We start from the raw sequence: 26,680 nt of genomic DNA, 5'->3' as shown, positions 1-26,680 counted from the left end.
TGGTGCAGCTTTGTGCCACTCCTTTGAGTCCTGTCAGTGGGGAACAGAGACCGGCACCTCCCTTTCCCCTTCCCCTCCTCAGGAAGTTGCAGAGAGCCATGACGTTGCCTCTTGACTGCCTTTTCTCCAAACTGGACAACCCAGTCCTCAGCCTTACCTTACAGGACATGCCTGCCAGCCCTTTTACCAGCTTTGTTGCCCTCCTCTGGACAGATCCATGTACTTTATGTCCTTTCTATATTGTCGAGCCTAGAGCTGCACACAATAATCAAGGTGAGGTCAGACCAACACTAAATGTAATGGGAGCATCACCACTTTTGACTGGCTGGTGATGCTCTGTTTAACACACCCCACAATGCAGTTTGCCCTCATGGCTGCCAGGGCATGATGCTGGCTCAGGCTGAGCCTGCTGACACCAGCACCCACAGGCCCCTTTCTGCAGAGCTGCTCTCCAGCCACTCATCTCCCAGCCTCTTCCTGCGTCTGGCATTGCTCCGTCCTAGGTGCAGAACCCAGCACTTACTTCTGATGAACTTCATGTCATTTCTTTAACCCAATGAGGGTTAAAGAGATCTTCATGTAGTAATTGTAGAGTGTATTAAATGAAAATGGGATGTGGCTGAAGAAATTACAGTTTTTTGTTGTTACTCTTTTGTTGTACTGAATCATTTAGCATATCTGTAAAATATTTTAATCAGTTTAGGGCAGCTCAGTAGCTAAAGATACAGAAGAACTGAAAACATTTCAGAAAACATGCAAAAAGAAATAAAGCAGAAAATTTAATTTGCATGGTAAACTTATAGCACCTCAAAGGATATAGTTTGGAAGGTCTTATAGCGAATATTAAAATGATGTGTAAAAGGTGCATATATCTATGGGAGAGAGAAATAATACAATTGTAGGTTTTATTTATATACACAACATAAATACAGAAGGTAGATAATTTACAAGTCTGACATAGGTTCTGTAAACCAATATTTGTTTGGATGTTCCTACATAAAGTCACTTTTCTGGTGCATTCTTTGGATACTGCATTGTTCTGACGTGGAGTTACCAACTATTTAATGGGTCATTGTTATGTCTTGTTCTTCAGTGATGTGATTTCATAATCCCATTTATTTGGTTGAAGTTAAGAAAAGTCAAGACCTTGATTTTTTTTCTTAATATATATGATTTTCATTATGGTTTAACAATAATTATTAGAAATCCTGATGTATACAGTCCTTCAGAAAATCTCTAGCAAGCAGTTTTATCACAAACTTGGAAAAAGTCAGATGGAATGAGTAGTTAGTACCTGTGCTTTAGTTTAGGTTGGGGCATGAAACTTTGGGATTCCTATTTCCATCTTTCAGATCTTATATATACAAACTTTCTGTAGGCTTATTTTACTAAGACAGTGATTTCTTCTCCTTAAATTCTCTGAAATGATTGCGGAGTTTGTGTTTTCCTCAATTGGGGAATTCTTTTTTTACTTGTAGCATTCCTGTGAATGTGCTAATTATTTCACATGTATGTGGTATCAAGTACTTTTTCCTTTATTTGTCTTGCTTTTCAAGATTCTGTATGCTGTCCAAAGGCTTTTTTTTAATGTATCTTAGAATTTTTTAGGTTGATCAAATAATGTCCGAGTAAATTGCAATAGCACTAGAAACAAACAGTATTTTCAAGTGGAACATCGTTGGCAAAAAGCGTGTCATTGCTCACTGCAAGATTTTATTGGATTTAAAGCAGTGATTCTGAAATGCCTGATGTTTTTGAGTAAATGTATTTTGCAGGTTAAAGGAGTTTTTGCTGTCTTGCTCCTAGAGTGTAAGATAACTAGAATTTTTTCTGGGTTGAAAGTTGAAGCATGTTCAAGGAGGAGCTTGAATATCTCTTATTATTTCTTCTACTTCAGTTTTCATGGGGAGTATGTCATACCTTCTCTGGTATGATGTCTTCTGTAAGGTTTGCTAAATATTTATTTTACATACAAGTGACTTTCTGTGCACAGCAGCAATGTGTGTTTTTTTTTTTTGGTTGGGTGGGGCAATATGTTTGCTGCTACTTTAAGCTGACATCTTTAGTACGGATACATGCAACAGCAAAATTACTATCTGAATACCAGCTTCTTAATTTTGAAGCTATTGAGAAGTGATATCTGGTTCCTATCTTGCTACAGTGACTTCAGTAGTTGTTTCCATGGTCCCCTGACAGGTGTGTTACTTCCCTCATAGTACAGCAAGCAGTTTTAACTAAAACACCGAATTAAACTGAAGTGCCTGGCACAGGCACATGTTCTGTTTCTACAGTTCTTATTTGGAGGAAATAACCTCCTTCTGGGAGTGATAAATATTTGTGGAGCAATAACTATATCTTAAGCTGCTGCATCTGTCTCTTCCAGAATTCACCTGTTAATGACATCAGTTTTTTTTTTGTTTGTTTGTTTGTTTCAAACATCATGCATTTCTTGTGGCCAGTTTTGTGTTCAGTTCCTAACTGGTTAGTAATAATACCAAGCTCATGTTCTAAGAGGATGTGGAATCTGCTCTTAGCTCTCCATGGCCTGTAAGTATGTCCTGCGAGGCTGTGCAGAACAAGTACTCTCTGTCCTTCTGCTTCCTGCGTGCAAAGTGGAGATAACAGCACTGGCCTCTGTTGTAAAAGGGCTTTGAGGCTGGCAGATGTATAAAAATGGAGTGGTTTATTATTACTGCATTTTCCCTCTGGTAATGTTAGCTTCTCTTTAAAAATACTGGCACTTGAAAATTCTGCATTACAGTGCTGCTGAATCGCAGGGCTTTTTTAATAGCTATTCGTGTGGTATGGTAGTGAAAGTGTTCTATGATTTGGAAAAGAAGAAACATTCAGTGTTTATTTTCATTATTTTTGGTCCTGAACATTGCAATATTAAAAAAATAATAATTGCTTTTTGAACAAAAATGTGGTATCAGTTTATCACTCCTTTTCTTTGAAGTCTGTACAAACTACAAAAAACACACCTAAAATAAATAATGATTATTGGGCAGGTGGAGAAATACTGTATGTGTTTCCATCACACAGAAGAGAGAGAAGGAGGAAGGCAGGGAGTATGTGTATATGCAACTCAGACTGTTGGACCCCCAGTTGAAAATAGTCTTTTTTTTTTTCTTTTTTTTTTTTTTTTTCTGATGACCTAGAATGTTTTGTAGTTATAATGTGTGAAAGTGTCGCAAAACAGCTGAAAATTAGCCCAACGTTTCTCAACTTTGTTGAGAAATAATGAGATGTAATTTTATTTCCAAGCAATTTCCATGGCTTCCTGCCCTTATTTATATGCTGGAGTAATTGCTTTGTGGCAGTATACTTATATCTACACTTTTACACCATGGATTTCTGAAGGACTATGTTTGGATAAAACTTACTATAGACATCTTCATCTACATAAGTGTGAACCCTAATTAGACAAGTTATTATTCTAATCACCAATACATGAAGTCTTTACTTACTTTAGCTAAGAAACCTTTGAGGGGGAATAAAGTTACCTGCATTCCTTCTTTGTCTCATAACTGTTACCTGAGGGTCATGACCAACTGCACCAAGTCATAACCATTGCTGAGTTGGTGGCCCGTATGAAGTCGATCAAGGTTCAGATTTATAGAGCAAATATTTAGGAGCTACTCAGTGCAGACATTATCCACTTGACAGATTTATAATGGCAATGTAGACTGATGGCTAGACTGATTTTGCAAATATTTTCTAAACTGAAGTATTGTATGGTCCCTTACTTCAGTTACTGATTTATTTTTCCATGAAGTACACTGCCTTTTTATGGTAATATTTCAGCATACCTTCTAATCTTAAAATCATCTTGCCTCCTAAACAAGAACAAGAGGGTTGTTTTTTTTGTTGTTGCTTTTGGTTTTGTCTTTTTTGGTTTTAACGTTGTCTAGGTCTGGAGAAAACACTTATTTTTTAAGAAACAACTTTTATTTACATAGCAAACTATATTTCGTAAGATGACTTATCGTTTATTTGAATCTGTTTGCATTTAATGAGATAGTCTTTTAAACGTTAGTCTTCCTATCATAGGAAAAAGTCATTAATGATTTATGAACACAGTGATTCTGGGAGATTCTCTGTTGGAGCTGGCTTTATACGTTAAATGTTGTGGTGCTATAGACTGTGTAAGAAAACCTTTTCACCACCTGTAGAACTAAACCTGACCATTTTGTTGAGCAAAATTGTATTGGCTGTGTCCCGCTTAAGAAATTCTTTACACCATTTTTAAGAATTTGATACTTGCACCTGACTGCAGTATTGCAATTAGATAGAAAAGCCATTGCAGAGAAGGCATGATTGAAAGGGTTCCAATGCTCTGTGGTACGTGGAAGTTTCCAAATATAAAGTTGTTTGCTAAAAGTACATGAGAGCAAAAAACATAGAGAGTAAATTATGATTCAATAAGAATGAAATTTAACAGCAATTATTGTTTCCAGTTTATAAATTATAACTCTTGTATCTCAGGTAATATATAAGCAGTTTAAATGTGCATGCAAGTAGCACTTTTTGGCTGTTTTACTGTGGGCCTTACCTAGAGAAAGGAGAGTGGTATATTTATTGTGTAGCATAACTTGTGAAAGTATGCAAGAAAAAGGTTTTTAAAAAATAATTATTATTCAGCTTCAAAGGTGTAGCAACTTGAATACAAATGTCTTTTATTTTCATCTTGTTGTGCTACATGACAAGATCAAGGAATATAATGAATAAATATATTTTCTTAATTAATGTATATTGTAAATTCCATCTTTTTCCTTACGCTTATAAATTTTTTTACAAATACATACAATCTTCAAAAAAAAGTTCTTTTTTTGTCTTATGTAAGTGATAAAATTAAATTGTTGTTCTTCTAACACAGTTTTTGAACATTTATTTCTTATTTGAGCATTTCTTATTTAAGCTCAATGTTCTGCAATGTTTAACTTTAAGAAATAAAATTAAGTGTTTTGAATGTGCAGGACGTTAAATCAGTCTATGGGAATATAGTCTCTTCCATACCTCTTCAATCATTTTCCAATTTTTTAAACCATGTATGATTAATATTTCACAAACATAGTATATCACAAAAATATGTATCAGTTACTTCAGTTTACTCTTAACTCAAAATTAATATATGTGCCTTTTAAAAAATAGGTTATAGATTCTATTGCCATAATAGTAAAAAGAATGTGATTTACATTCTTTTTCTGGTTGCTATTTTTTATTTTTTGTAATCATACATTTCCTTTAGAGGGCTTAAATCAGAGAGCACTTTATTCCCTGAAGGCATATATACACAGAGAGAGTCAAGAAAATTAAGCTTAATTAGCAAAAGATGTGAATTTAAAGTTCATTAAGTCCTTATAAGCGCTTTCCTTTAGAAATAATTTGGCTTTAGATTGATCTTATGTGAATTGTTTTACTTTTAAGGAAGCATTATATGTGCAGGAATCGGGAGGAGGGGTATGTGGGGGGAGGGAGATTTACAGTCTCATTATATTTGCAATTCCTTACAGCTAAATACTCAAAACAGTTGATAACATTCTCTGTTAAAAACTACCTGTGATCCAAATGCTAACTGTAATTTTCACCATCCATAGCATATAAACTTGATCCTAACCTTTCCTGGTCTCAAATCAGGCATTCTCTCTCTGCCTCTAATAGTTTTCAAATGCTTTAGTTTCTTGATTCCACATATTTTAATTCCAGTAATCAAGACGTAAGTATTATGAACAAACATTCTAGCACAGAAATGGTACGATAATCTCTGAATCTTTTAAATATATCGACTTCCATAAAATTTCAATTAATCCAACCAGCAAAAGTGTTGTAGAAAAACACCTTTGTAATTTAAGATATGTGACCCGTAAGTAGTATTGTATTTCTTAAAAGCAGTAGGGTTTTTGTTTGTTTGTTTTGTTTTGTTTTTTAAAGAATGTCTTTTTAAAACAACTGAAGCTCTGTTTTTGAAATTTCCTTTTCCCCAAACCATTTTGTGATATAACTTTTCTCTTGCATTTGTCATTCACAGTGCAATAATTTCCTTTCTATAAATTTTCATGGGCAGTCTCCTCATAAAACCTTTACATACTGGGCTGTCAATTCTTTATCAATTAGCGCGACTGAAAGGAGGGAGCCAACATCCTGTTCCCTCCTAATTGCATTTGTCTAACTAGACTCCTGAAATTTAAATGCTATTATGCTACCTTATACAATTTTAGCACACAGTTTTTCCTGAGTCAATATTCAGTAATTTCAGTATTGCTGTGTATATGTGTAGCAAACAAAATTTGTACAACTCGTCCTCCACAACTCGTCCTCCTTTCTCTTAATTCTTTCACTTTATTTTTTCATTTCATATTTTTAAGCCTTCTGTCTGCTATATGTGTTTTCTGTTTTATTGTCACAATGAATATTCATTTTTCAGGCAAAAGATTTTGTCGGCTGGAGTTTGACCTTAAATTTTCCTCATGCTCAGCATACTTTGTAAAGGTATAGAATTAAGAGTTGGAGAAGAGTGTGAATATTTGTAAATAATGGCCCTAAAATTGCATGATAAAATGGTACTGCTGCATGATTGAGGGGAAAAAAAAAGGAAAAAAAAAAAAAGCCATTATTCATCCTGGTGCCCTAAGACTGACTATTCAATTAACAGAATATCTTTTTCCATGGAAAAATGCTGAGTAAAAGTATGCTATATTAATCTCAAGATTTATGCACGCATGATTCTAATGTCCCTGCTGTCCAAATGTCTGCTTCAAAGAGGTTTATATATATATATTTTTTTTTTATATCAAACTAGTTTTAGATGTGAGGGTTAGAAGTATTATATGAAGCTTATGGAATTGTTCTTGCTAATTGTTTATAATGCCGTAAAGAATTTGGCATTGTAGCATTGATCCCTTACAAACAGTTTTCTGATAAATTATAATATAGGATATTAGGCATTAAAGTACCCTCACCCCACACCTTTGTTTGTTGTGTTTTTTTGTTTGTTTGTTTAAACAAAGGTCAGTTGAATATATATAGCAATTGCCTGACTGGCAATTGGATGTTGGTACTTGTGATTTAAGTAGGTCCAGGAGTATTCTTTTCACCTCTCATGATCAGTGCCAAATCATTTCAGGAGGCCTAGTGCTTAAGGGAGTGTGTGTCCTGTTCTGCACCCCTTGAAAACCATTCACTCATCTGAGATGGAAATAGTGAGGTTGTCAAATTACACTTGAAGACTTTGTATCCACCTGAAACAGTCTCTTTGAACTATTAAGATAGCAAGTTTGCTGCTGAAAACCTTAGCAAGATCTGCTAAGATTTACTGGATTGAGTATATCGTACCTGATAAAAAGAAGAATTAACCTACCAAGTAGGTCAAGTGTGAGGTAGATTTTTTTAAATGAATGAATGTGATGGTAAAATAGGCAAGTGATGGTTGAGTTACTGTATAATGAATATAATGGTAGACCATCATTAGTGTGAAAATAATGAACAATGAGGGAATGATCATTCTCCTGTGACAGTGAAGGCTAAAATCTACTTGTGAAACCCTAATAATTTGGTCACTGCCTAGTACTTGGATTTCAGTGTAGTTTTTGAGTCTACCCATGCAATGCAAGGGCCTTTTTTTTTTTTTTTTTTCTTCCCCTGGGAGACTACGAATTCTTTCTGTTGCATTTATCATTGCCTCAAGTGGGTAAGACTTATGTTGTCTTGAAAGAAAGCATATTTTAGTTAAGAATGCTGTTTTTCTCAAAGGGAAGATTTGAAACTTTCTCTGAGGACTCCTGGTAAATATTTTTTAACGCTATAAAGCATATGCATTGCTGAATTGTCTGTTACATTTATTTCCTACACTGAGAAATCCGTTGCCCCATGTAAATTGTTATATAGTTACTTTGGTGGACCAGTGTTTAGCAGCAGGTTTGACTTTGATTCCCATTTCCATAACAAACTGTAAATGTGATAATAATCAAGGTATTTGTGCCATGTTTCTCCATTTTATAAATAGGGGATAAGGCATTAAATTATCTTAAAGCAAGATAAACATAGATAATATGGAAATTAATAACATGGGAACATACTGAATATTTCATCTCTGCAGGAATCTTATAAATCAGAATTTAGCAAAGTTGTCTCTCTGCAAAGATATACACATAACATTATTCTTTAGAACTCTTGGCTTTCTTGGAATTGGGATAGTTGGTCCTAATACATTTTGTGCAAAAACACATTGGGAAAGCAGAAACAAGCTGTCCTAATATGTTGATATTTATAGATCCTGCATCTTAAGTGGAGAAATCTTCTACATATTGCTGTTGATATATAAAATGCAATTGTAATGATTTTTCAGAGTTTGTCCACACAGTTTATTTGCAAAACAGTAGTAATAGAATAATTTCTGTATTTCAGGAAGCACGTTTTAGAAAGGAATCAATAATACACATTTTTAGAACTTCACATAGGGCTTCAGTGTGTCATAGGCATTGACCATGTTATTGACAACACAGTACAAAGTCTGAATTATCTAATACCAATATCTTTGAGAAGGTGAGAAAAATTCAAATTGCTCTAAACTTTCCCTTCTTCTTGTAACATATAGAAAAATGAGGGTTGGTTGTGAGCTTCTTTTGGGGTGCATAGAAGATTGAGATCACCCTCAGTAAGTTTGCAGATGACACCAAGCTGGGGGGAAGCTGATCTGCCAGAGGGTAGGAAGGCCCTGCAGAGGGACCTGGACAGGTTAGAAAAGTTCAACATGGCTAAGTGACGAGTCCTGCACTTTGGCCACAACAACCCCATGCAGAGCTACAGGCTTGGGGCAGCGTGGCTGGAAAGCTCTGCAGAGGAGAAGGATCTGAGAGTGTTGGTTGACCTAAACATGAGCTGGCAGTGTGCCCAGGTGGCCAAGAAGGCCAGTGGTGTCCTGGCTTGTATCAGGAATAGTGTAGCCACCAGGAGCAGGGAGGTGATCGTCCCCCTCTGGTGAGGCCACTCCTTGAGTGCTGTGTTCAGTTTTGGGCCCCTCACTACAAGAAGGACATCGAGGCCCTGGAGCATGTCCAGAGAAGGGCTACAAAGCTGGTGAAGGGCCTGGAACACAAATCCTGTGAGGAGAGGCTGAGGGAACTGGGGTTGTTTAGTCTGGAGAAGAGGAGGCTCAGGGGAGACCTTATTGCTCTCTACAACTACCTGAAAGGAAGCTGTGGGGAGCTGGGGATGAGTCTCTTCTCACAGATAACTAGAGATAGGACTAGAGTGCATAGCCTCAAGTTGTGCCAGGGGAGGCTTAGGTTGGAAATGAGGAGACATATATTCTCAGAAATGGTAGGTAGACATTGGAACGGGTTGCCTAGGGAGGTGGGGAAGTCACCATCCCTGGGGGGCGTTTACAAAAGGGTTGGATGTGGTACTTAGGGACATGGTTTAGTGGGTAATATTGGTGGTAAGGGTTGGACCACATGACCTTGGAGGCCTTTTCCAACCTTAATAATTCTATGGTTCTAAGATATAAGTCTTCCAAGCTTCCTGTTAGAGCAGTATGTATGAAATATAGAGCCTGCCAGATCTGTTAGTTCTACCAACACTGTATCAGCCATTTGCTTCTCTTCTTATCAGCAAATAAGAAATAGAAGTGCAGTGGGATTAGAACTCATTGCTACATTTTAATAATAGGAATATTCTTCTCTTATTTCCTCAAGAAATACCCCTCAATTATCTCTCAGAGGTCAGGTTGCATAATTTTATGGTTGTTTGGCAGAATTATTGGAAGCAATACGTGTTTTTTCTTAATCTTTTAGATTAAAGAATATTTTAACATTCTGGAACAAAACACCAGAACACCAGTTTCTGTGGAAGACTACCAACATTCAAAGTTTTGTTGTTGTTGTGTTATTTTTTTCCTTAAATACATTGACTTAATAATTAACTACTGAAGTGGACCCGTTACATGATCTCAGTTGTTGTACGCCTTTATTTAATCAACTCCTCGGTGACTTAAATCACTGAATAGGATTATTTTCTCTCTCTTACAGGGAAGGTAAATTTAATTAAGTGTCAGTATTACCTAATGCAATTATTTTTTTCCAGAGTATAACAGAGATTATTTCAGAGAGCTTAAAAAGCAAACACCACTTGGAGGTTATTATGATTAAACTGATCCATTGTTTGAGGATGCTGCAGAAATCATTATAAATTTCCTTCCATGAATCCATAGCTCATAAAAGTAGTAAGAGGGTTTTGTTTGTTTTTGAAGAAGATTATAATGATTAACAATAGTAATAAATCAGGTTAATCAGCACATAAATCTTAAATCATCCTGTTCTGCAACTCCAAATTTTGTTACTTGGAATATCAAAGTTATTATTGATGGGTGTACAGGTAAGACTACAGTATAAATGCTGTATTTTCCCGGGAGCTTGTGATATTTATGCAGTTTGAAAGCCTGAGACTCTTGAGTCTTTAATCACATGCATTTGACTATAAGAGCACAAATGTGCAGTCTTATCTTTCTTCTCTTACATTTTTTTCTTATAATTAAATGAATTGGTATGCCACCTTGGTGTCTTACACTCTGTATAGTTAAAAGGAGGAAGGCCTAGGCCTCTACTGTGTATGGATTGGACTATGCACGAGAGATTCTTGGTGTCATTGAGTGACTGAGAGCCTGCCTGAATTCCAAATTTGGGTATAGATTTCAGATAGCTTAAATTGGATTATATTAATATCTCTGGTATCATTCCTTTTTTTTTTTTTTTTTGTGGGAAATATATTAGTTTCATCTTTCTTGACTCGCTTGCACATATTATACATGATTCCAAAAGTTTTAAAAGTTTTTATAACAGTTATGTATGTGAATAAGTTTCAGATTATTTCTTTCTATCATATTTGTCTCAATAGCTAAGAAATCTTTCCAGCTTGGATCTACGTCATATCACAGAACTGGATAATGAAACCGTGATGGAAATAGTAAAGAGATGCAAAAACCTTAATTCCCTCAATCTGTGTCTGAACTGGATCATTAATGACAGGTAACTTCATTATAGCATCTAAAACCAGTATAAAGCAAAATCAACCGGTTGTATTAGTTGACAGTAATTCCTCATAGCTTGGGGGGTTGGAGGATGTCAATAAAATCAAACAACTTTTTTGAGTTGTTCTTGTTTGGTGTAGATAGATCATCTAAACATATTTTATAGTGCACTTGTATATTTAGAGAAGTTTACTTAAAATTGTGTTGCAGCACTTGGTTGTTTGCTGTAGATTACATGAGAATGTGGTCTTCAGCATATGTTATTGAAATGTACAATTGTTATGAATCCTTCTGCGTGTGGGCAGCATTTAAACAGCTTTAAATACACCTGAATACTGAAGCATTTTTAAGGAAATGTCTTTGTAGGGAAAAATAAACAGCTTGAGGGTTAAGTAGTCGAATTCATGTTTGTTTAAAAAGCATAAAGTCCTTCATCTTTGGCAAATAAAGCTGAATGAGACTGAAAGAATAACTGGGATATTAACATAAGCTTTTATTTTTGACCAGTATACACTGCCTTAAGGTGAAAAGGAAGGAATTATTTGAATGTTTTTTTCTTCCTGACTTTTTAACATGCTCTCTTTCAATTCTTTAAGAATGTACTAAAGTGTAAATAAGCTTAGACTTCAATGAAAATAGAATGTTCTAAAAATATTAATATAGAAATGTGTTGAATATGAAGTACCATTGAATATTTACTACAGCTCCTTTTAGCTTCTAAGACTGTTGCGTTTTTTTGTTGTTTGTTTGGGGGGGAGATAGGTCAGACCCTTACTTCACTGTAAAGCACTTAATTGCCTTAGCTCTTTCTGTCTATATGGCCTTATTTGTAAAAGGGCTACTGTATTGGAAAATTTTAGAATAATTCAGAAAAAATACTAAGGTGAAAAATGTAAATTTAAAAGACAGTTGCTTTTAAGGTTTTAATTAGTTATAAATAGTATACCTTTCTGAATGAATATTTTGACTAGGAGAATCTGCTAAATATCATCCAAACTGATGCTTTTCAAGCTGTTCTTGAGATGAGTATTGAACCAGAGTAAGAAATGTATCTTTTACCTATATGCATATAACTCTAAAACTTCATATCAAATATAATTAGAATTAAGAAGCTTAACAAGAAAAGGAAATTATTTCCAGCAGTGCAGAAAAATCTGCTGTTGTAAACTTGTAGATCATTGACTTTTATCTCGCAAGTTCTTTCAGTTTTGCTTATTTCTGATCATATCTATCAATACTTTTTCAAGATATGGCTGGTAACTAAAACTTGGCTAATAATGTAAATTTAGTGAGTTAAATTAACTTCTAGCTAAAAGTGAACAGAGAGAATTTAGAAATAATGAATGCCTTCATTAAATATTATGCAGTCATTTCACAATTGTATTTTTCACATTTTAAAAGTGAGATGAAGCTCCAAATACTAGTTTTAACTATATGAAGTCCCTTGCTCCGCACAAATGATGAATTAAAATATGCTGAAAACTATATAAAAGGAATGTAATATAACCACTGGGCTACATTTAATCAATGTAGACACCAGTTCAACAGAGTATTATGGGCATACTTACTTTGAGGATATGAGTGATCATTCAGAAACTTACAGGACTATTCACATGCTTACAAGATAAAAATCTAAGTTAGTTTAAACTTAATTAGTTTCTATATGATTTAAGGCAAGGTGAATTTCATGTTTTTGTTTTTCATTTAATGGCAGGCCATGGCCCCTAGTCAGAGGGGATGTCAAAGGAGATTCTGTATCTTGATACCTTTGAGTAAACGTTTTGTTCATCGTTGTATCCAACACATATGAGATAATACCCATCTAAGATTTACCTGATTCATGGAATTGAAAAGATAATAGAATTAGCTTTCTATTTTTTCACTTGCACATTATCAAGCCTGCTCATTTATGAGATCCAAGTAAATAGGTCTTGTTTTTTTCACAAACTTAGTAAGACACATGGGTTCTCTCTAGCCTGACAGAGTGCTGTTGGTTCTATTATTATTGTTATTATTGTTTTATTCTGTGTTGTTGTTGTTTATTTTTCTTCAAAGCCATGGAAAACTATTTTTCTCCATTCCTTTGTGCAGAATTCTAAATGAAAGAAAACCAGAAAGTTCTAAAAAAAATACCCGTGTAGCTTAAAGCTGTATCTATGAATTCTCTCTTAAAGGTAGCAGAATATTGGTAGATTTTACTGTAGAAGTAAATCACTGATTTTAAAACTATTTTATTTTTTTTTATTGTTTCCAGAAATTCATGAAAATTATTTCTGTAAGCAAGGCTGTTGCCCCAGAACAATTAAAAGATAATTTCTTAATTAATTAAAAAATATAGGGCAATTAAAAAATAGTTTCTTTTTACCTAAAGCAAAAAACCTGTTCAGTTGAGGTAGTCTTGGCATACATTTTTAAATATAAAGAAAATGGTTCTTCTGTAACGACTTGTAAAAAAAAGTCCTAAAAATTGAGATTTAGAGATCTCAAAATGTTTGATTGGTAATCTAACATAATGTTTTCTCTTGTAAGTATTATAGCTTCCTCAAAAGTTTTGTATACTAGATATATAAATATATAGAATATAGATTATATAGAATATATAGAATATATAGAGCATAGAATATATAGAGTATAGAATATATAATATGCTATATATACTAATTATACATTATAGCAATATTTCTGCTACTTCTTTCAAATATGAACAAACCCAAACTTGAAAATCCTTTTATTATGCAAAATACCTGTCCTCAGGTCTTTGTATTGGAAAGGAGTAGGAGTGAGATCTCTGTACATGATGATTCCTCTGAGGCTTGATTTTAAGTAAACTTCACAATTTGAAGTTATCTTAATGGCTACTTTATTTGTACTATCAATTCAAGTGAAATCTAGAAATAAAGGCCACAGGGTATAACACACTGGCAAAGTTTTGGGGGGTATGTGATTTTCTCATGGTTTCAGAAGTATTGTATTGTATTCATAAGTGATCATAGTAAAAAACATCAGTTAATCTTCTGTGGGGGTGTGTGAATTATTACTTAATTCTCTGGGAAACAGACAAAGAAAATCAACTATGCAGTAACTGAATTCTTTAGAGTCTTTCTGCTTGCTTAACTCATCACTCTTACTAGAACACTTCTGTAGTAATATTTATACTGAAGCCCATATTGTAACATACCATGGTACAATACCAGCCCATATTGTATCTGTATTTTTTCTAGTAAACCTCACGGTACAGAGAACATTGCAGAATTTTTTTTCTTCATAATTAAGATAAGGTACTTTACCCAGAGCTGTAGTGAGACTTCTTGATGCTGTAGCCAGTCATTAAGGATGAAGTTATGCCTGCATAGCAATATTAATTACAGATTTTGCAGTCACAGGACAGCAATTTCCCAGCCATTCAAGAACTTTGGTCCTTCCTCTGTAGGTGCTACCAAATGTTATTACAATAATGTCTTGATGGAGATGCATTTTCTCATGTAACTTACCACACTCTTAGTACAGGTTACTTGTTAGCAGGTGGGGAGATCTGTGGAGCATCTGTGGGTTATGAGAGTAATGGTTGTGACTTGGAGGCAGATAACCAGTATCTGCAGCAAGGTGTTGGTGACCTTGTAGTGACGTTATTTACTGCTATTAGACTTCTGATCAATGATGTTGAGGATAGTGAGTATTATGTGCACTCCCCTGAGTTTTGAGTACAGACGGGAGCCTGGATTTGCTCTTCTAATACCAATTCTGTGAAAACTGACATCCTCTTATGTTGCTTCCATGAAATACTGCTGTTGATAAAACAGAGTAAATGGCATAACGGTACAGTCTCCCAGTACTGGTTAAGATTTGTTGGTGAGGTTTCTGTTTGGAGTCCAAAGTGTAGGAAGTCAGAAATAGTCTTTTGATGAGTTTAGTAGTAAGGAAGTTGAGATAGAGAAGAAATTCAGAGAAAACATAGTGAATGTTTGGCAGCTGGAACATAAGCCCAAAAATTAAAGTGTATGTGCAGCAGCATAGTCAGGAAAAATAAACATTTTCACCTTTGAAGAGTCTCCATCTGCTTTCTTCATCTGGGTCACTAAAACAGAATCATTTTCTCAGAACTGTGTGTCATATTTGTTGGCAGAGAGCATATGGGGATTTCTACACTGTTACTTAGCAGAGTAAATGACTAACATTGCCATCTTTGTGCTACATAAGTGTTTAAAAATTTTGTGTTGACTGCCTACATGTGTTCACATGAATTGATGAAGACACAAAAGGCCTTGGGAGCATCTGGTCTGATCTGGATGTGTGGTGGGTAGAGGACAAATTGTTGAAGCTGGTCTGAGCAGGTGATCATTTACTAAGTTTAGCCCCAAAGTCACTGATATATGGGGATACCCCAACATTTCATTAGCAGAGTTGAACATTTAAATGGTAGTTCAGTTCTTACTGTATTTTTGTATGAAACATTGATTTACTAAAGAGTAGAAATAGTTCTCAGTGAAAAAACAAAACAAAACAAAACAAAACAAAAAAAAACACCACCAAAAAAAAAAAAAAATAAAAAGTCCTGAAAGTGTAAGTCTCTTCATGTTTGATGTGGAAATTATTTTAACAAGAATGAATTTAAATCACAAATGTATAAAGTTTTTTGCTTGACTATTTTTTTTGCACAAGAAAAATATGTTTTAATGTGTGGTGACGGCAAATGCTAATATTGCATGTTAGTATTCATCCTTTTGATATTCCTGAAATGGAAACAGGCTTCAGGAGCACGATACTTATTCCCATCATTTTGTATAACCTTGACTTGGGGGTATAGAATAGCCTTCCAGAAGAGTAATTGTACATTTATATTACATGATATGTATTATAAATCATTGTAGGTGAATACCAGCATTTCTTAATTCTAATTTCATTTAATCTTTTAAGTGTTATCTGAAAGATGATCTCCTTTGCATATTTATCAGGTGTTTACAGTCAGGTAAATTAAAAACCTCTACTCCAAAAAAGTTACAGACTGTGCCACCAATGAATTTAATTTTTAAGATAATTTATTCTTTTGAATGTCATACTTTTTATTTATTTATAAGAAAATTTATTTCACTTTACGTAAGTGTTTTGTAAAATGACTTGAGGCTTATTGTCAGGTATTTCAAATTTAAAATACAGTATTGAAGTTGAACAAAGAAAGATGATCAGCATACTTAGGTGAATTTCCTACTTTAAATTCTGATTTTTGTTGTTGTTGTTTTCATTTGTGATTATGAAAAATATATATGAAAAAATCCTTTGTGATTAATTTGTTGTGCTGGGTTAAACTTGCCTGGCTGCCAGGTGCCCAAGCATCTGCTCTCTCACTCTCCTTCCTCAAGGGGAGGAAATAAGATGAAATGCCTGTGGGTCCAGATAAAGACAGGGAGATCACCCAACAATTACTGTCATGGGTAAAACAGACTCAACTTGGGAAATGTTAATTTATAATATAATTTATTGCCAATTAAGGATAGAGTAGGATAGTGAGGAAAAAAAATTAAAAAGTCATCTAAACACACCATCCCCACACTCATCTTCTTAGCTCCACCTTAACCCCTTCATTCCCACCTCTTCTACATCCTTCCCCCTGAGCAAAGGGTTGGTGAACAGAGGCTGCAGTCAGTTCGTTATTCTTCACCACTGCTGCTCCTTCCTGCTCCATTGTGGGGTCCCTCCCACAGGATAGACTCTTTCAAGAACTGCTACAGCATGGATCATTTCCTTGGAGTGTGGTCCTTCAGGGACAGACAGCTCCATTCTGGGTCCCCCACCATCTTTAGTTTCCACCAGAGCCTGCTTCTGTGTGGGCTCCTCTCCATGGGCTGCAGCCTCCTCCAGGCCACATCCACCTGCTCCACCAGGGCTCCTCCACGGGCTGCAGCGTGGAGATCTGCTCCGTGTGGGACCCATGGGCTGCAGGGGGACAGCCTGCTCCACCAGGGGCCTCTCCACAGGCTGCAGGGGAACTTCTCCGTGACTGGAGCACATCTTGCCCTTCTTCTGCACTGGCCTTGGGGGCTGCAAGGATTTTTTTTTCTCAGTCCTCACTCTCATACCTCCTCAGTTGGAGTTGGACTAGAAGATCTTTGAAGGTCCCTTCCAACAGAACTATTCTGTTCTGTTCTGTTCTATTTATAACTGCTGCACAGCATTTTTAAATTACATCTTTCCTAATAAAACCTTTCCCCCAAAGTGCCCCTGCGCTCAGCTGCCCATTGGAGCTGGCTGGAGCTGGCTGTGTCTGATACGGGCAAACCCTGGCCTTTATTCAGAGAGATCACACCTGCAGTACCCTCCCACCATCCTCTCCCTCCCCGCCTCCCTCACCCCTCCAAAAAAACCCTGCCATTTAAACCCAGCATCTCTGGGTGTTACGTTAATCTGAATTTAGATGTACAATGACAGTCTAATCGTAAACCAGGAAAATCAGTGGCAACCTTGCTATTGATATCCAAGGATATAAAAGTTAGACCCCCAATATTTTAAGATTTACATGTGAAATCTATAAGTAGGTTTATCAGTCCCAGTTTGGGATGTGAAATCACAAAGGCAAGAAGGATCTTTCCGAATCCATAATTACTCCTCGCTCATAAATATGGAAGCTGCTTATGCAGCTCTCGAAATAACAATTGAAAACAAATACTAGAACTAGAAAACACGCAAAGGTACAATTAAAATGAATCTTCCTTTTTTAGTTCCTGTGGCACTCCATCTGTTATACTGTGTGTCTAATAAAGATAATGCTAAGTAATACTTTATTTAAAAGACTAAAGACTTCTTTAACGTTGCACTCCGTAACAGCAAAGATCTTAACATTTTAAAAATCATTTTTTCTGAGATGAATTCCATTAGCTCGCTGTACACAATCTGCATTGGTGTTAACCTTAAAAACAGATGTTTTGTTTGTGTGTTTAAACAGTATGTGCATTTATTAAAGATAACTTAGAATTTTAAAACCCGTGGATTTAAATTTTGAATTAAATGTTATCTTTTTACCTAATACTTAATATTAAAATCTGATATTTTCTCGAATTCTGGAAGGTAGTCTTTTAGCATTCTCCAGGCTTGAATAGCAAACTTCAGTGCAGTACATATGCACGATGTTACATCGTAGTAACTCCTTCACATTAGTACATTGTTAGCCCTGCTGTGCCATTGCAACGCTGTATTGAAATTTAAATAAATAAATACCTCTATTTTCTGCCAATTTAACCCTTCTATAAGCAACAGGAAGCAAGGCTCTAGAAATGCAACTTCAGATACTTTGGCTGGTTTTGAGGTACACTATAGAGGCAGCTAAACTTTCTGTTTTAATCTTGCCTTGGCAAGACAGTAGGAGTTGAGAAAACCTCTTTTGCCCTTTGGTTGATGCCTTGGTACATTGTTACGAAAGTCATAACCAAAGAAGTCAGAGAAAGTACTGTGTGGAACACATTATTACTGTTTTTACAGAGAACAAACATTTCATCTGAACAGGTGAAGCTGAAAATACAGTATAAAAGAAAATAGCATTTTGAAAAAAAAGAATGCGGATTGAGTCAGTAAAGATAATGGGGTATATTACCATAACCATAGGTAGGATGCCTTTAAAACTTCATTCTAATTGGTGTAAGTAGTAGAAGAAATATTGATTATCCATTTTCCCTCATTTTCCCTATTTGTATAATCTGATAAAAATGGAGAGCCAATTAAACCAAATGGTTTAGTAAACCAAACATGTATCAAAGTTTATATCTTTAAATAGATACTTCTATTTTAAGATAAATATTTTTCATTAGTGGGGTGGTTAAGTAAAAGGAGTTTGTTGTGGTATCAAGTCCCAAAACTCTGCCAAAGGGGAACCACTAAAATATTTACCAGGAATACATGAACGTATCTAAGAAAAAGTTGACTTTCACTTGTTATATTGCTTTTTTTCTGCTGATTGTTTTAGATATGTGACAGATGACAGCAAAGAATGTACTTGAATTATGTCTAAAAGCATTGACTTTTATGAGTTTTTCAATACTGACATAATACCTGATACAACTCTGCAAAAATGCTTATGGTGGTTTCTTTAACCAAAATGTATGAAAAGCTAAAAATTGTGTCTGATCAGCTATGTCTACTATTTAGTTCTGCTGTAAATAATTGCAGTTTCATTCTTGTGGTAGATTAGCCTTGTCTAACAGCCAAGCACCCACTCAGCTGCTCACTGACTCTCCCTCCTCAACAGGACTGGAGGAGGAATATAGGAAAGAAATAGAATTGAAAGGCTCATGGGCTGAGATGAAGAGAGGGAGATCACCTGTGTATTGCTATTGAGGGCAAAACAGCATAGACTTAGGGAAAATAAACTGAATGTATTGCTAATTAAAATCGATTCACTTGGTGAGAAACAAAAAGGCAAAAATTAAAACCTTTGCTGCCTGTTTCTCAGGCTCAGTTTTGCTCCTTTGCTCCTTACTCCTCTACCACCCTGAGGAGTGCTGGGGGTTGGAAGATGATACAATCAGTACTCTTTCTTTTTCCGATGTGGTCCACTTCTCCTCTGCTCCCATGGAGACATGGGCCACATTTTGAGCATCCATCTGCTCCAATGGGGGCTCCTCCCCTGGTTGCAGTGGGGGCACCCGCTCTAGCACAGTGGAACACCACTTCCACTTTCTTCCCTGGCCTTGGTGTTCATACTGCTGTTTGTGCCTCTCTTTTCCCAACTCCTCTCTTCATCTGGTGCTAGTTTTGGTTTGTTTAATCATTTTTTGAATGCATTTTCCACAGAGGGGCTCAGCCATGCCCTGTGGTGAGGCCGCTGGAGCTGTCTGGAGCCGGCTGTGTCGGCACGGGGCAGCCCCAGGCTCGCCGCACGCAGCAGCCCCACAGCCCCCTGCCAGCACCAGGGCACCCGCACCCAGAGCAGTGGTTTTCCTTGGACAACTAGGAAAAAGTTGCCAGAGGTCAGGGTTCCAAATCAAGTAAAATATGAAGTTCCATGATGCTTTTTACTATGATTATCCAGGCGTTCTGTAATATTTCATCACATTAAGATAATGTTGATGCTACAGTCTTTCCATTGGTAAACATGTGAGTTACCACTCATGCCTTATTACAGTACGGTATTAACTTGCACAATTTAGTTTTAGCCCGCATTATGCAATACTTTGTGATAATGGCATCGGGCTATGTTCAGTAATGCAAGATGAAATTCCCACTAAAGTTAGCAGTGGCCACACATTTGTGCCATTCTGTATAAATATGCTGTAAATGTTGTGTTACTTTTCAATCCAGTCTGCAAATGGCTTGAAAACAATTTGGGGCATGGTTCAACACACATCTCAGCAATAACCCCAAAATCACAGTCCTTACGAAGGTTTGTACTCCTCTCAGCTTCTAGTTAAAATCTCTGAACACACTTTAAAACAACTTCTGAGAACAGTTCCCTTGGTGTTGCTATCAGAGAAAAGACTTCTCACAAACATTTGATTATGATCATTCTCATACAGTCTGCTAAACTTAAGAACTTACAAAAATTAGAATGCATTTGCTTATTTGAGCCTAACTGTATATTTGTTTTTAGCCTGCCAGTTCTTCTTCTGCCTATAACTTGTCTGGTGGAAATGAATGTTATCATAAAGAATAAAAATTTCAAGCTGTTGTCATGATTTGCCACTGTTTTTTTTTTTTTTATGTACAAGAGAAGTGGGAGAAATAGTCCTCTGCTGTCACACTACTGAAGTGTATGATAAATGAGGCTCTGTAAATAGTGAAAATATGAGGAGGGTGATTAAGTCTGACAATTCTCATGCAAGAAACTTGAGATGATAAATACCTCCTGTAATTAGTTATTAATTTAGTGCAAGAGACTTAACATCAGCCTAAACAATGTTATGAATTGTGGCATAAAAAAAGTTTTGGAAGGTAGGTATACATATGTTAAGCTAGGGGAGAAACTGCTTAGACTTGATTGCTAATAATGAGAAATGGCAGACTTGACACAAATGTGGCTTGACTATTTTCTATATGACATTCCTTACAGAAAGTGCAATATTCCCTGAAGTCACAGAATTGACAGTGTGTTATAAATCTGAGTCCTTAGTGCATCATGAAAACTGATAGACTTTATATATATTTCATTTTCTACAGACAAAATATTTGCAGTGGTATAATTTGAGTAGTACGGGAAAAATAAAAAATCCAACTTACTGATGCTCAGAAGAGAAGATGTAGTCCTTATTGCAGTTACTGCTGCATTCTGAGGATACAACCAACAATTCACCAGGCAATCAGAACAGACACAGTACATGAAAAAAAAAGAGAGAAAATGGGATGACTGTCATAATGATTTACTGCAGTGACTGTATTTCTTAGAGTCTGTCAGGATATCCATTATAAATACCATCTGAAAGGTGCATAACCATCTTCTAAATTTGCTTTAGGATGTTGCTTGCTGCATGGGTTATAAGCTCAAAATTAAAAGAATTTTACATTTTTTAATTTTGTTGTTGTTGTTGTTAGATGAATGTAAGAGCCATGTTATTGGTGGGAACATGCCAAAATATAAACAGGAAATGAGTCAGATGCTAAATGCTAATTGCCTTCAATCTGATCAGTTTAACTCAGTGATCACCCCTTTTTCTTTTGTTAGAAACAAAGAAGGCTGATTTATGCTGATTTTTCTGTGATTTTAAATGTAGTTGTCAATGGTATCTTTGTGTGTTTGGAATTCAAGATGAACTAACAAGCAGTGAATTGTGAAGGATTTGCAGTAATGGAGATAAGAAATTAATGTACCTTTGGAAAGTTGTAGTAAGCTTGAAGAGGAAGGTGATGATGATGAAATTGAACTTGAGGTGATAAAATGAATGAGTAGGTGGTTCTAGAACTGGCAGAAGCATTGTAATGAGGAAAACAAGTACTAACATAACTTTAAACTGGTGATCAGGGTGATGCCTACAGAGCATAGGCAACAAACGTGTGTCTGGATTGGAGTCTGACTCGTTTCTCTGCCTAACCTGTGATAACGATCTACTGATTTTCCCAGTCAAAATCATGCTCAAGTGGTCTGAGACTTCCTTCAGTCCATGCATTTCGGTTTTGATCATATGGAGTGAGGGAGAAACTGGTATAAACCCACATCTTTGTACCAGAAGGGAACTGGGACTGTGCCAGCTCATACATTGAACCTCGGGAGGTTTAGAGCATTTCCACAGAAAAGACAGGAAACAATTTCTTTATTAAATTCAGTTTGAACTTTTCACTGGCAAACATTCTTTTTATAATCTGTAGAGCATTTTCTGGCAATAAGGCCACACCAGTATTACTGTGTCCAGTTCTGGGCTCTGCAGTACAGGGGAGAGGTACAGACTGGAGAGAGTCCAGTGAAAGTCCACAATGATGATTAAAGATTTGGGGCATCTCTTCTGTGAAGAAAGGCTGAGAGAGTGGGACTGTTTAATGTGGAAAAGCTCATGGGAATTCCCACAAATAAGCAAAGAGAGGGTGCAAAGAAGATGGAGCTGAGCTCCAGTGCCATGACAAGAGGCACTGTGCACAACCTGGAACACAGAAAGGTCCCTTTGAACATCAGGAAACGCTTATTTGCTGTGCAGGTGCCTGAGCCATGGCACAATTTTCTATATAAGATGTCAATTCCTCTCCCAATGCCAACCACCTAAACATTTTCCTGCTTTTTCTTAAAATAAAATAGCACTAGTAGGCTCTTGGTACCATCATCGAAATCTAATCTTAATAGTTTTGGTAGCTTTGTTTTTGTTTGTTTTACTGAAAGAGGACAGCTAGGACAAGCTTTTTATCATCTAAAAGGTTGCTGGAGAAGCATTCACTTTATACTTTTTTTTTTTTTCTGTTTCTAAAAGGCTATGGTTAGAATAAAAATAATTTATAAGTACTCAGTAGTGTGTTTCTCAGATTTATCTTTTATCTTTATCTTGATGTGTTTAAAAAAATATTAAAGGTGGTTGTTGGTATTGATGTGGTCAGCCAGTATTTCTGATGAACATCCCTTCTGTATTTAACTGTTTGGTTTTACATAGCTGCTTTTGCTTTTCTCAGTCCTTTTAGTTCTTTACAGTAGAACTTCTGTTTCCATTCTGGAAAGAGATCATGTTGTCCCTTGAGACATTGTTATAGCTACTTGGATTTACCAAGACCTGCCAGGTTGTTACTAGCAAAGACTATTTTTCTAGCTCTGTGATGAAGCATATGGATCTCTAGAGTAAAAGAGAAGTTCTCCTAATAAAAAGAGAAATATATTCTGTAGGAACCGTATTACCAGTAGTGTATTCCTAGCTTCTTTCTTAAATTTTCCAGTCAGAGGGAAGGAAGGCACCATAAACTATTGACCTACTTGGGAAGCTGCTCAAATTGTATGGCTAGTTTACAAAAGAGTTTACAAATATAGCACAAGTAAAATAGATTTTTCTTCTGTTCATTTTTGGAACAATATTCTTCACAAATACAAATGACAAGTTTTTAATCACACAATATTCTAATTCCATTCCCATGTAAGTATCATTCTCCTCTGTTACTTCTAAATGAAAGTTCTGTATACATCAGGAGAACAAGAAGTCATACATAATACATCTGACATCTCACAGAAACGTCTTTACACCTGGTTTCTGAGGTTAGTGTAATTAAAGTTATGGAACAGTTTAATACATATATAAATTTTCCATTTTATTTATCTTTAGTTGTATTTTCTTTCGCAGTGTATATATTTTAAAGGTTGTGCTTTTTTTTTTTTCCCATATTTTCATTGTATACACATGTACATATACAATGTAGTGTGTATGCGACAAAACTTTGAACATACGTTTTCTGGGTGGGACTTGTTGCATTTGTGTAGTTTTCTAAAAGTGTTAAAGGAATGCTTCCTAATTCAGGAGTTTAAAAATAGCTACTACATAGAATGGGAAAAAATGCATTTCTTATAAACACTTCTGTTACGAATGAAATCAGCTTTCTGCCAGAATCTGTAGTTCTGATTCTGTTCTGTGTACAAGTTTGTTTCTGTGTAATTTAAGCCAAAAATCTGTTATTTGTAGGTGTAGTTCTGAAAAGCAGAAGTTAAGGCTAAATATTCTACTTATATTTAGGTAAATCCAGGTAAGAGTTATACACAGTTAAGTCTCTAAATCTAAGGCATTACAGTGTGTTTGCTTCAGGAGTAACAAATCAGACAGTAGCAAGTTCTTTTTTTAGTTGACTCCACAATATATTGCAGCCTCAGACCTTTCTTTAAGCTAGGCATGATAAACTCTGAGTGTGCAAACCTGAGGCTGGATGCAGCATCTAAAAAGCCTGCTTGTAAGAAAAATACAGCTTTTTGCTACTCGTGGTCCCTGCTCAATGCAGAGACTAGAACAGAGTACAAAGGCTGATTTTGCTAGTCAAAACAAATTAAGAAACAAATTGAAATTCTGTTTATAAAACGAAATCTTAGATTCACAGATGTACAGGGGAGTACGTATTAATTGTTCTGCTCTTCTCCAATTCTTTCCTACCACAAGCTATTGTTAGCTATACTATATTAAGGGTTGTGCAGTGCAGCAAATGCATGATGCTAAGCTCCTAAAAAGTCCTTTCAATGTTACTGAAGTTGCACTGATAATACCAACCAAAAAAAAAAAAAAAAATCAAGGATTTTAAAAAGAAAAATAAAATTAAAAAAAAGAACATACTGGAATTGGAAAAATATTGAGATGAAATTAATTTTGACAGAATGCTAACAGGAGACAAAAGTCCTTTCATAATTCTTGGTTAATTATACGGTGGGTAAAGTAATATACAATGCATTCACTCAGACTGATTTTCAGCATATTTGTAAATCATATGTTGTTTGAACTCAGTTTTGTATGTTTTTGGTTACTGTGACAAAGATACCTGTTTGCGTAGGTAGGGTAAAATGCACTCTTGAGGTACTTATTTCCTTACCAAAATCTCTTCAGGTAAATTTACTTGTAGAGTCTACAATAGCTTGTAGAAGCAGGTATTCCATCTTGGCATCTGTCTATCAACAAGGCATGACAATAAGCTTGCTAAACTGAACAGTGTATTCCTGAACAAGGCCTTTCAGGTGCCACTCAAATAATCATGCAGACTTTAGATATTGAAAGTACTTTCCTACTGTGACAAAAGTACTTAAAGCAGAAAGTCGTACCTGCAGAATTGTATGGCTCTATTGTTTATTGACTATGTGTTTCTCTTGGTGGATAGTTTTCAGTGGTTTCTTGTCTGCAAATCTGTATACAGGGGTTCTGATTATTTTTAGTAACCCTTTGAATTTTGACATGTAGACTATATTGGGAGAATATTCTTTCCCAGGTATTTGATGTGGGCTAGATGCTTTGTTATTTTTGCATTTTGAAGGCTACAGAAACACTGAAAAAATGATTTGGTTGAAAGTTCACAGAGTTAATAGTGTATTATGAATATTCTTGTCGTGGTGTTTTAGTTTAACCCAGCAGACAGCTAAGCACCACATAGGCATTCACTTACTCTCCCCACAGTGGGATGGGGGAGAGAATCAAAAAGAAAATTGCAAGAACTCATGGGTTGAGATAAGAACAGCTTAATAAGAAGGAAAGGAAAGGGAAAAGGAAAACAACAAAAAGAATAAACAAAGGAAGAGGTGCACAGTGCAGCTGTTCACCACCAGCTGACTGATGCCCATCTGGTCCCTAAGCAATGGAGGTCCCCATGACCAGTTCCCCCAGTTTTATTTCTGAGCATGATGCCACATGGTGCGGGGTCATCCCTCTGGCCATCCTGTGCCTGCTGTCCTGGCTGTGTATGCTCCCAGCTCTTGGTGCACCCCCAGCCTCCTCACTGGTGGGGCAGCACCAGAAGCTGAAAAGTCCTTGGCTCTGTGCAAGCACTGCTCTGCAACAACTGAAACATCAGCGTGTTATCAGCATTATTCTCATCGTAAATCCAAAACACTGCACCACACCAGCTACTAGGAAGAAAATTAAATCTGTCACAGCTGAAGCCAGGACATGTGCTTACAGATGTATGACTCAATTTGCTAAAACAAGTTTATATAGACAAAGTGAATCTGTAGTCACTTAGAGTGTTCTCGTATAAACACCTGTAAATTCAATTTCTGGCTTCTAACTATGTTTAAGGAAATTAAAATTGTGCCTTTAGCAAATAATACAAAAATAAAATTGATCATTTAATCTTTCAAGAAAGTGTTCAAGAAAATTTAAGAAAGTTCCCTAGTTTGTATTGTAAACTGTGTTCTCGTTTCTACTTTCAGACATACCAATTAAATATTGGTCAGCTGATTTTGGCTTAGAAAGTTTGTGCCATACTTTTACCTTTTTAGCACGGGAAAAGTGTGTATGCAAGCTTTCATCCATTAGGTGTCTTCTGGCATGGGAGACAGTGGCAGGAATTTAGAATTATATTACACTCCCCCGGGGGAACCAAACAGGAAGGAAAATACATTCTATGCAACATAGTGTGCTTAGTGCTCTCCTTTTGGACCATTTTCCTGCCTGTTTCTGGCCTCTTTGTAAGGGACAATTTATGTAATAGTAATAGTAGCTCAGAAATTTCATATTACCTTCAACCCTCAGTTCAAAGATGAACCACCAAATATGTTTTATTCTCATAGCCTGTAACCTTCCTGGACAA

General features: G+C 36.0%; 1 protein-coding gene across 1 annotated transcript in view; it reads left to right on the top strand.

Annotated features, from left to right (window-relative positions):
- FBXL17 (F-box and leucine rich repeat protein 17) overlaps positions 1–26,680 on the top strand; it is a gene marked incomplete at its 5' end in the record, with an annotated part of 312,639 nt that overhangs the window by 96,053 nt on the left and 189,906 nt on the right. Inside the window, one exon of the mRNA XM_035309961.1 lies at positions 10,891–11,021. Coding sequence (XP_035165852.1) covers positions 10,891–11,021 — 131 coding nt within the window. The remainder of the gene's footprint in view (positions 1–10,890; positions 11,022–26,680) is intronic.

Source organism: Oxyura jamaicensis, chromosome Z (assembly GCF_011077185.1).
Source record: "Oxyura jamaicensis isolate SHBP4307 breed ruddy duck chromosome Z, BPBGC_Ojam_1.0, whole genome shotgun sequence".
Classification (NCBI taxonomy): domain Eukaryota; kingdom Metazoa; phylum Chordata; class Aves; order Anseriformes; family Anatidae; genus Oxyura; species Oxyura jamaicensis.
The sequence above is the reverse complement of the archived record's forward strand: the minus strand, read 5'-3'. Positions and strand labels throughout refer to the sequence as shown.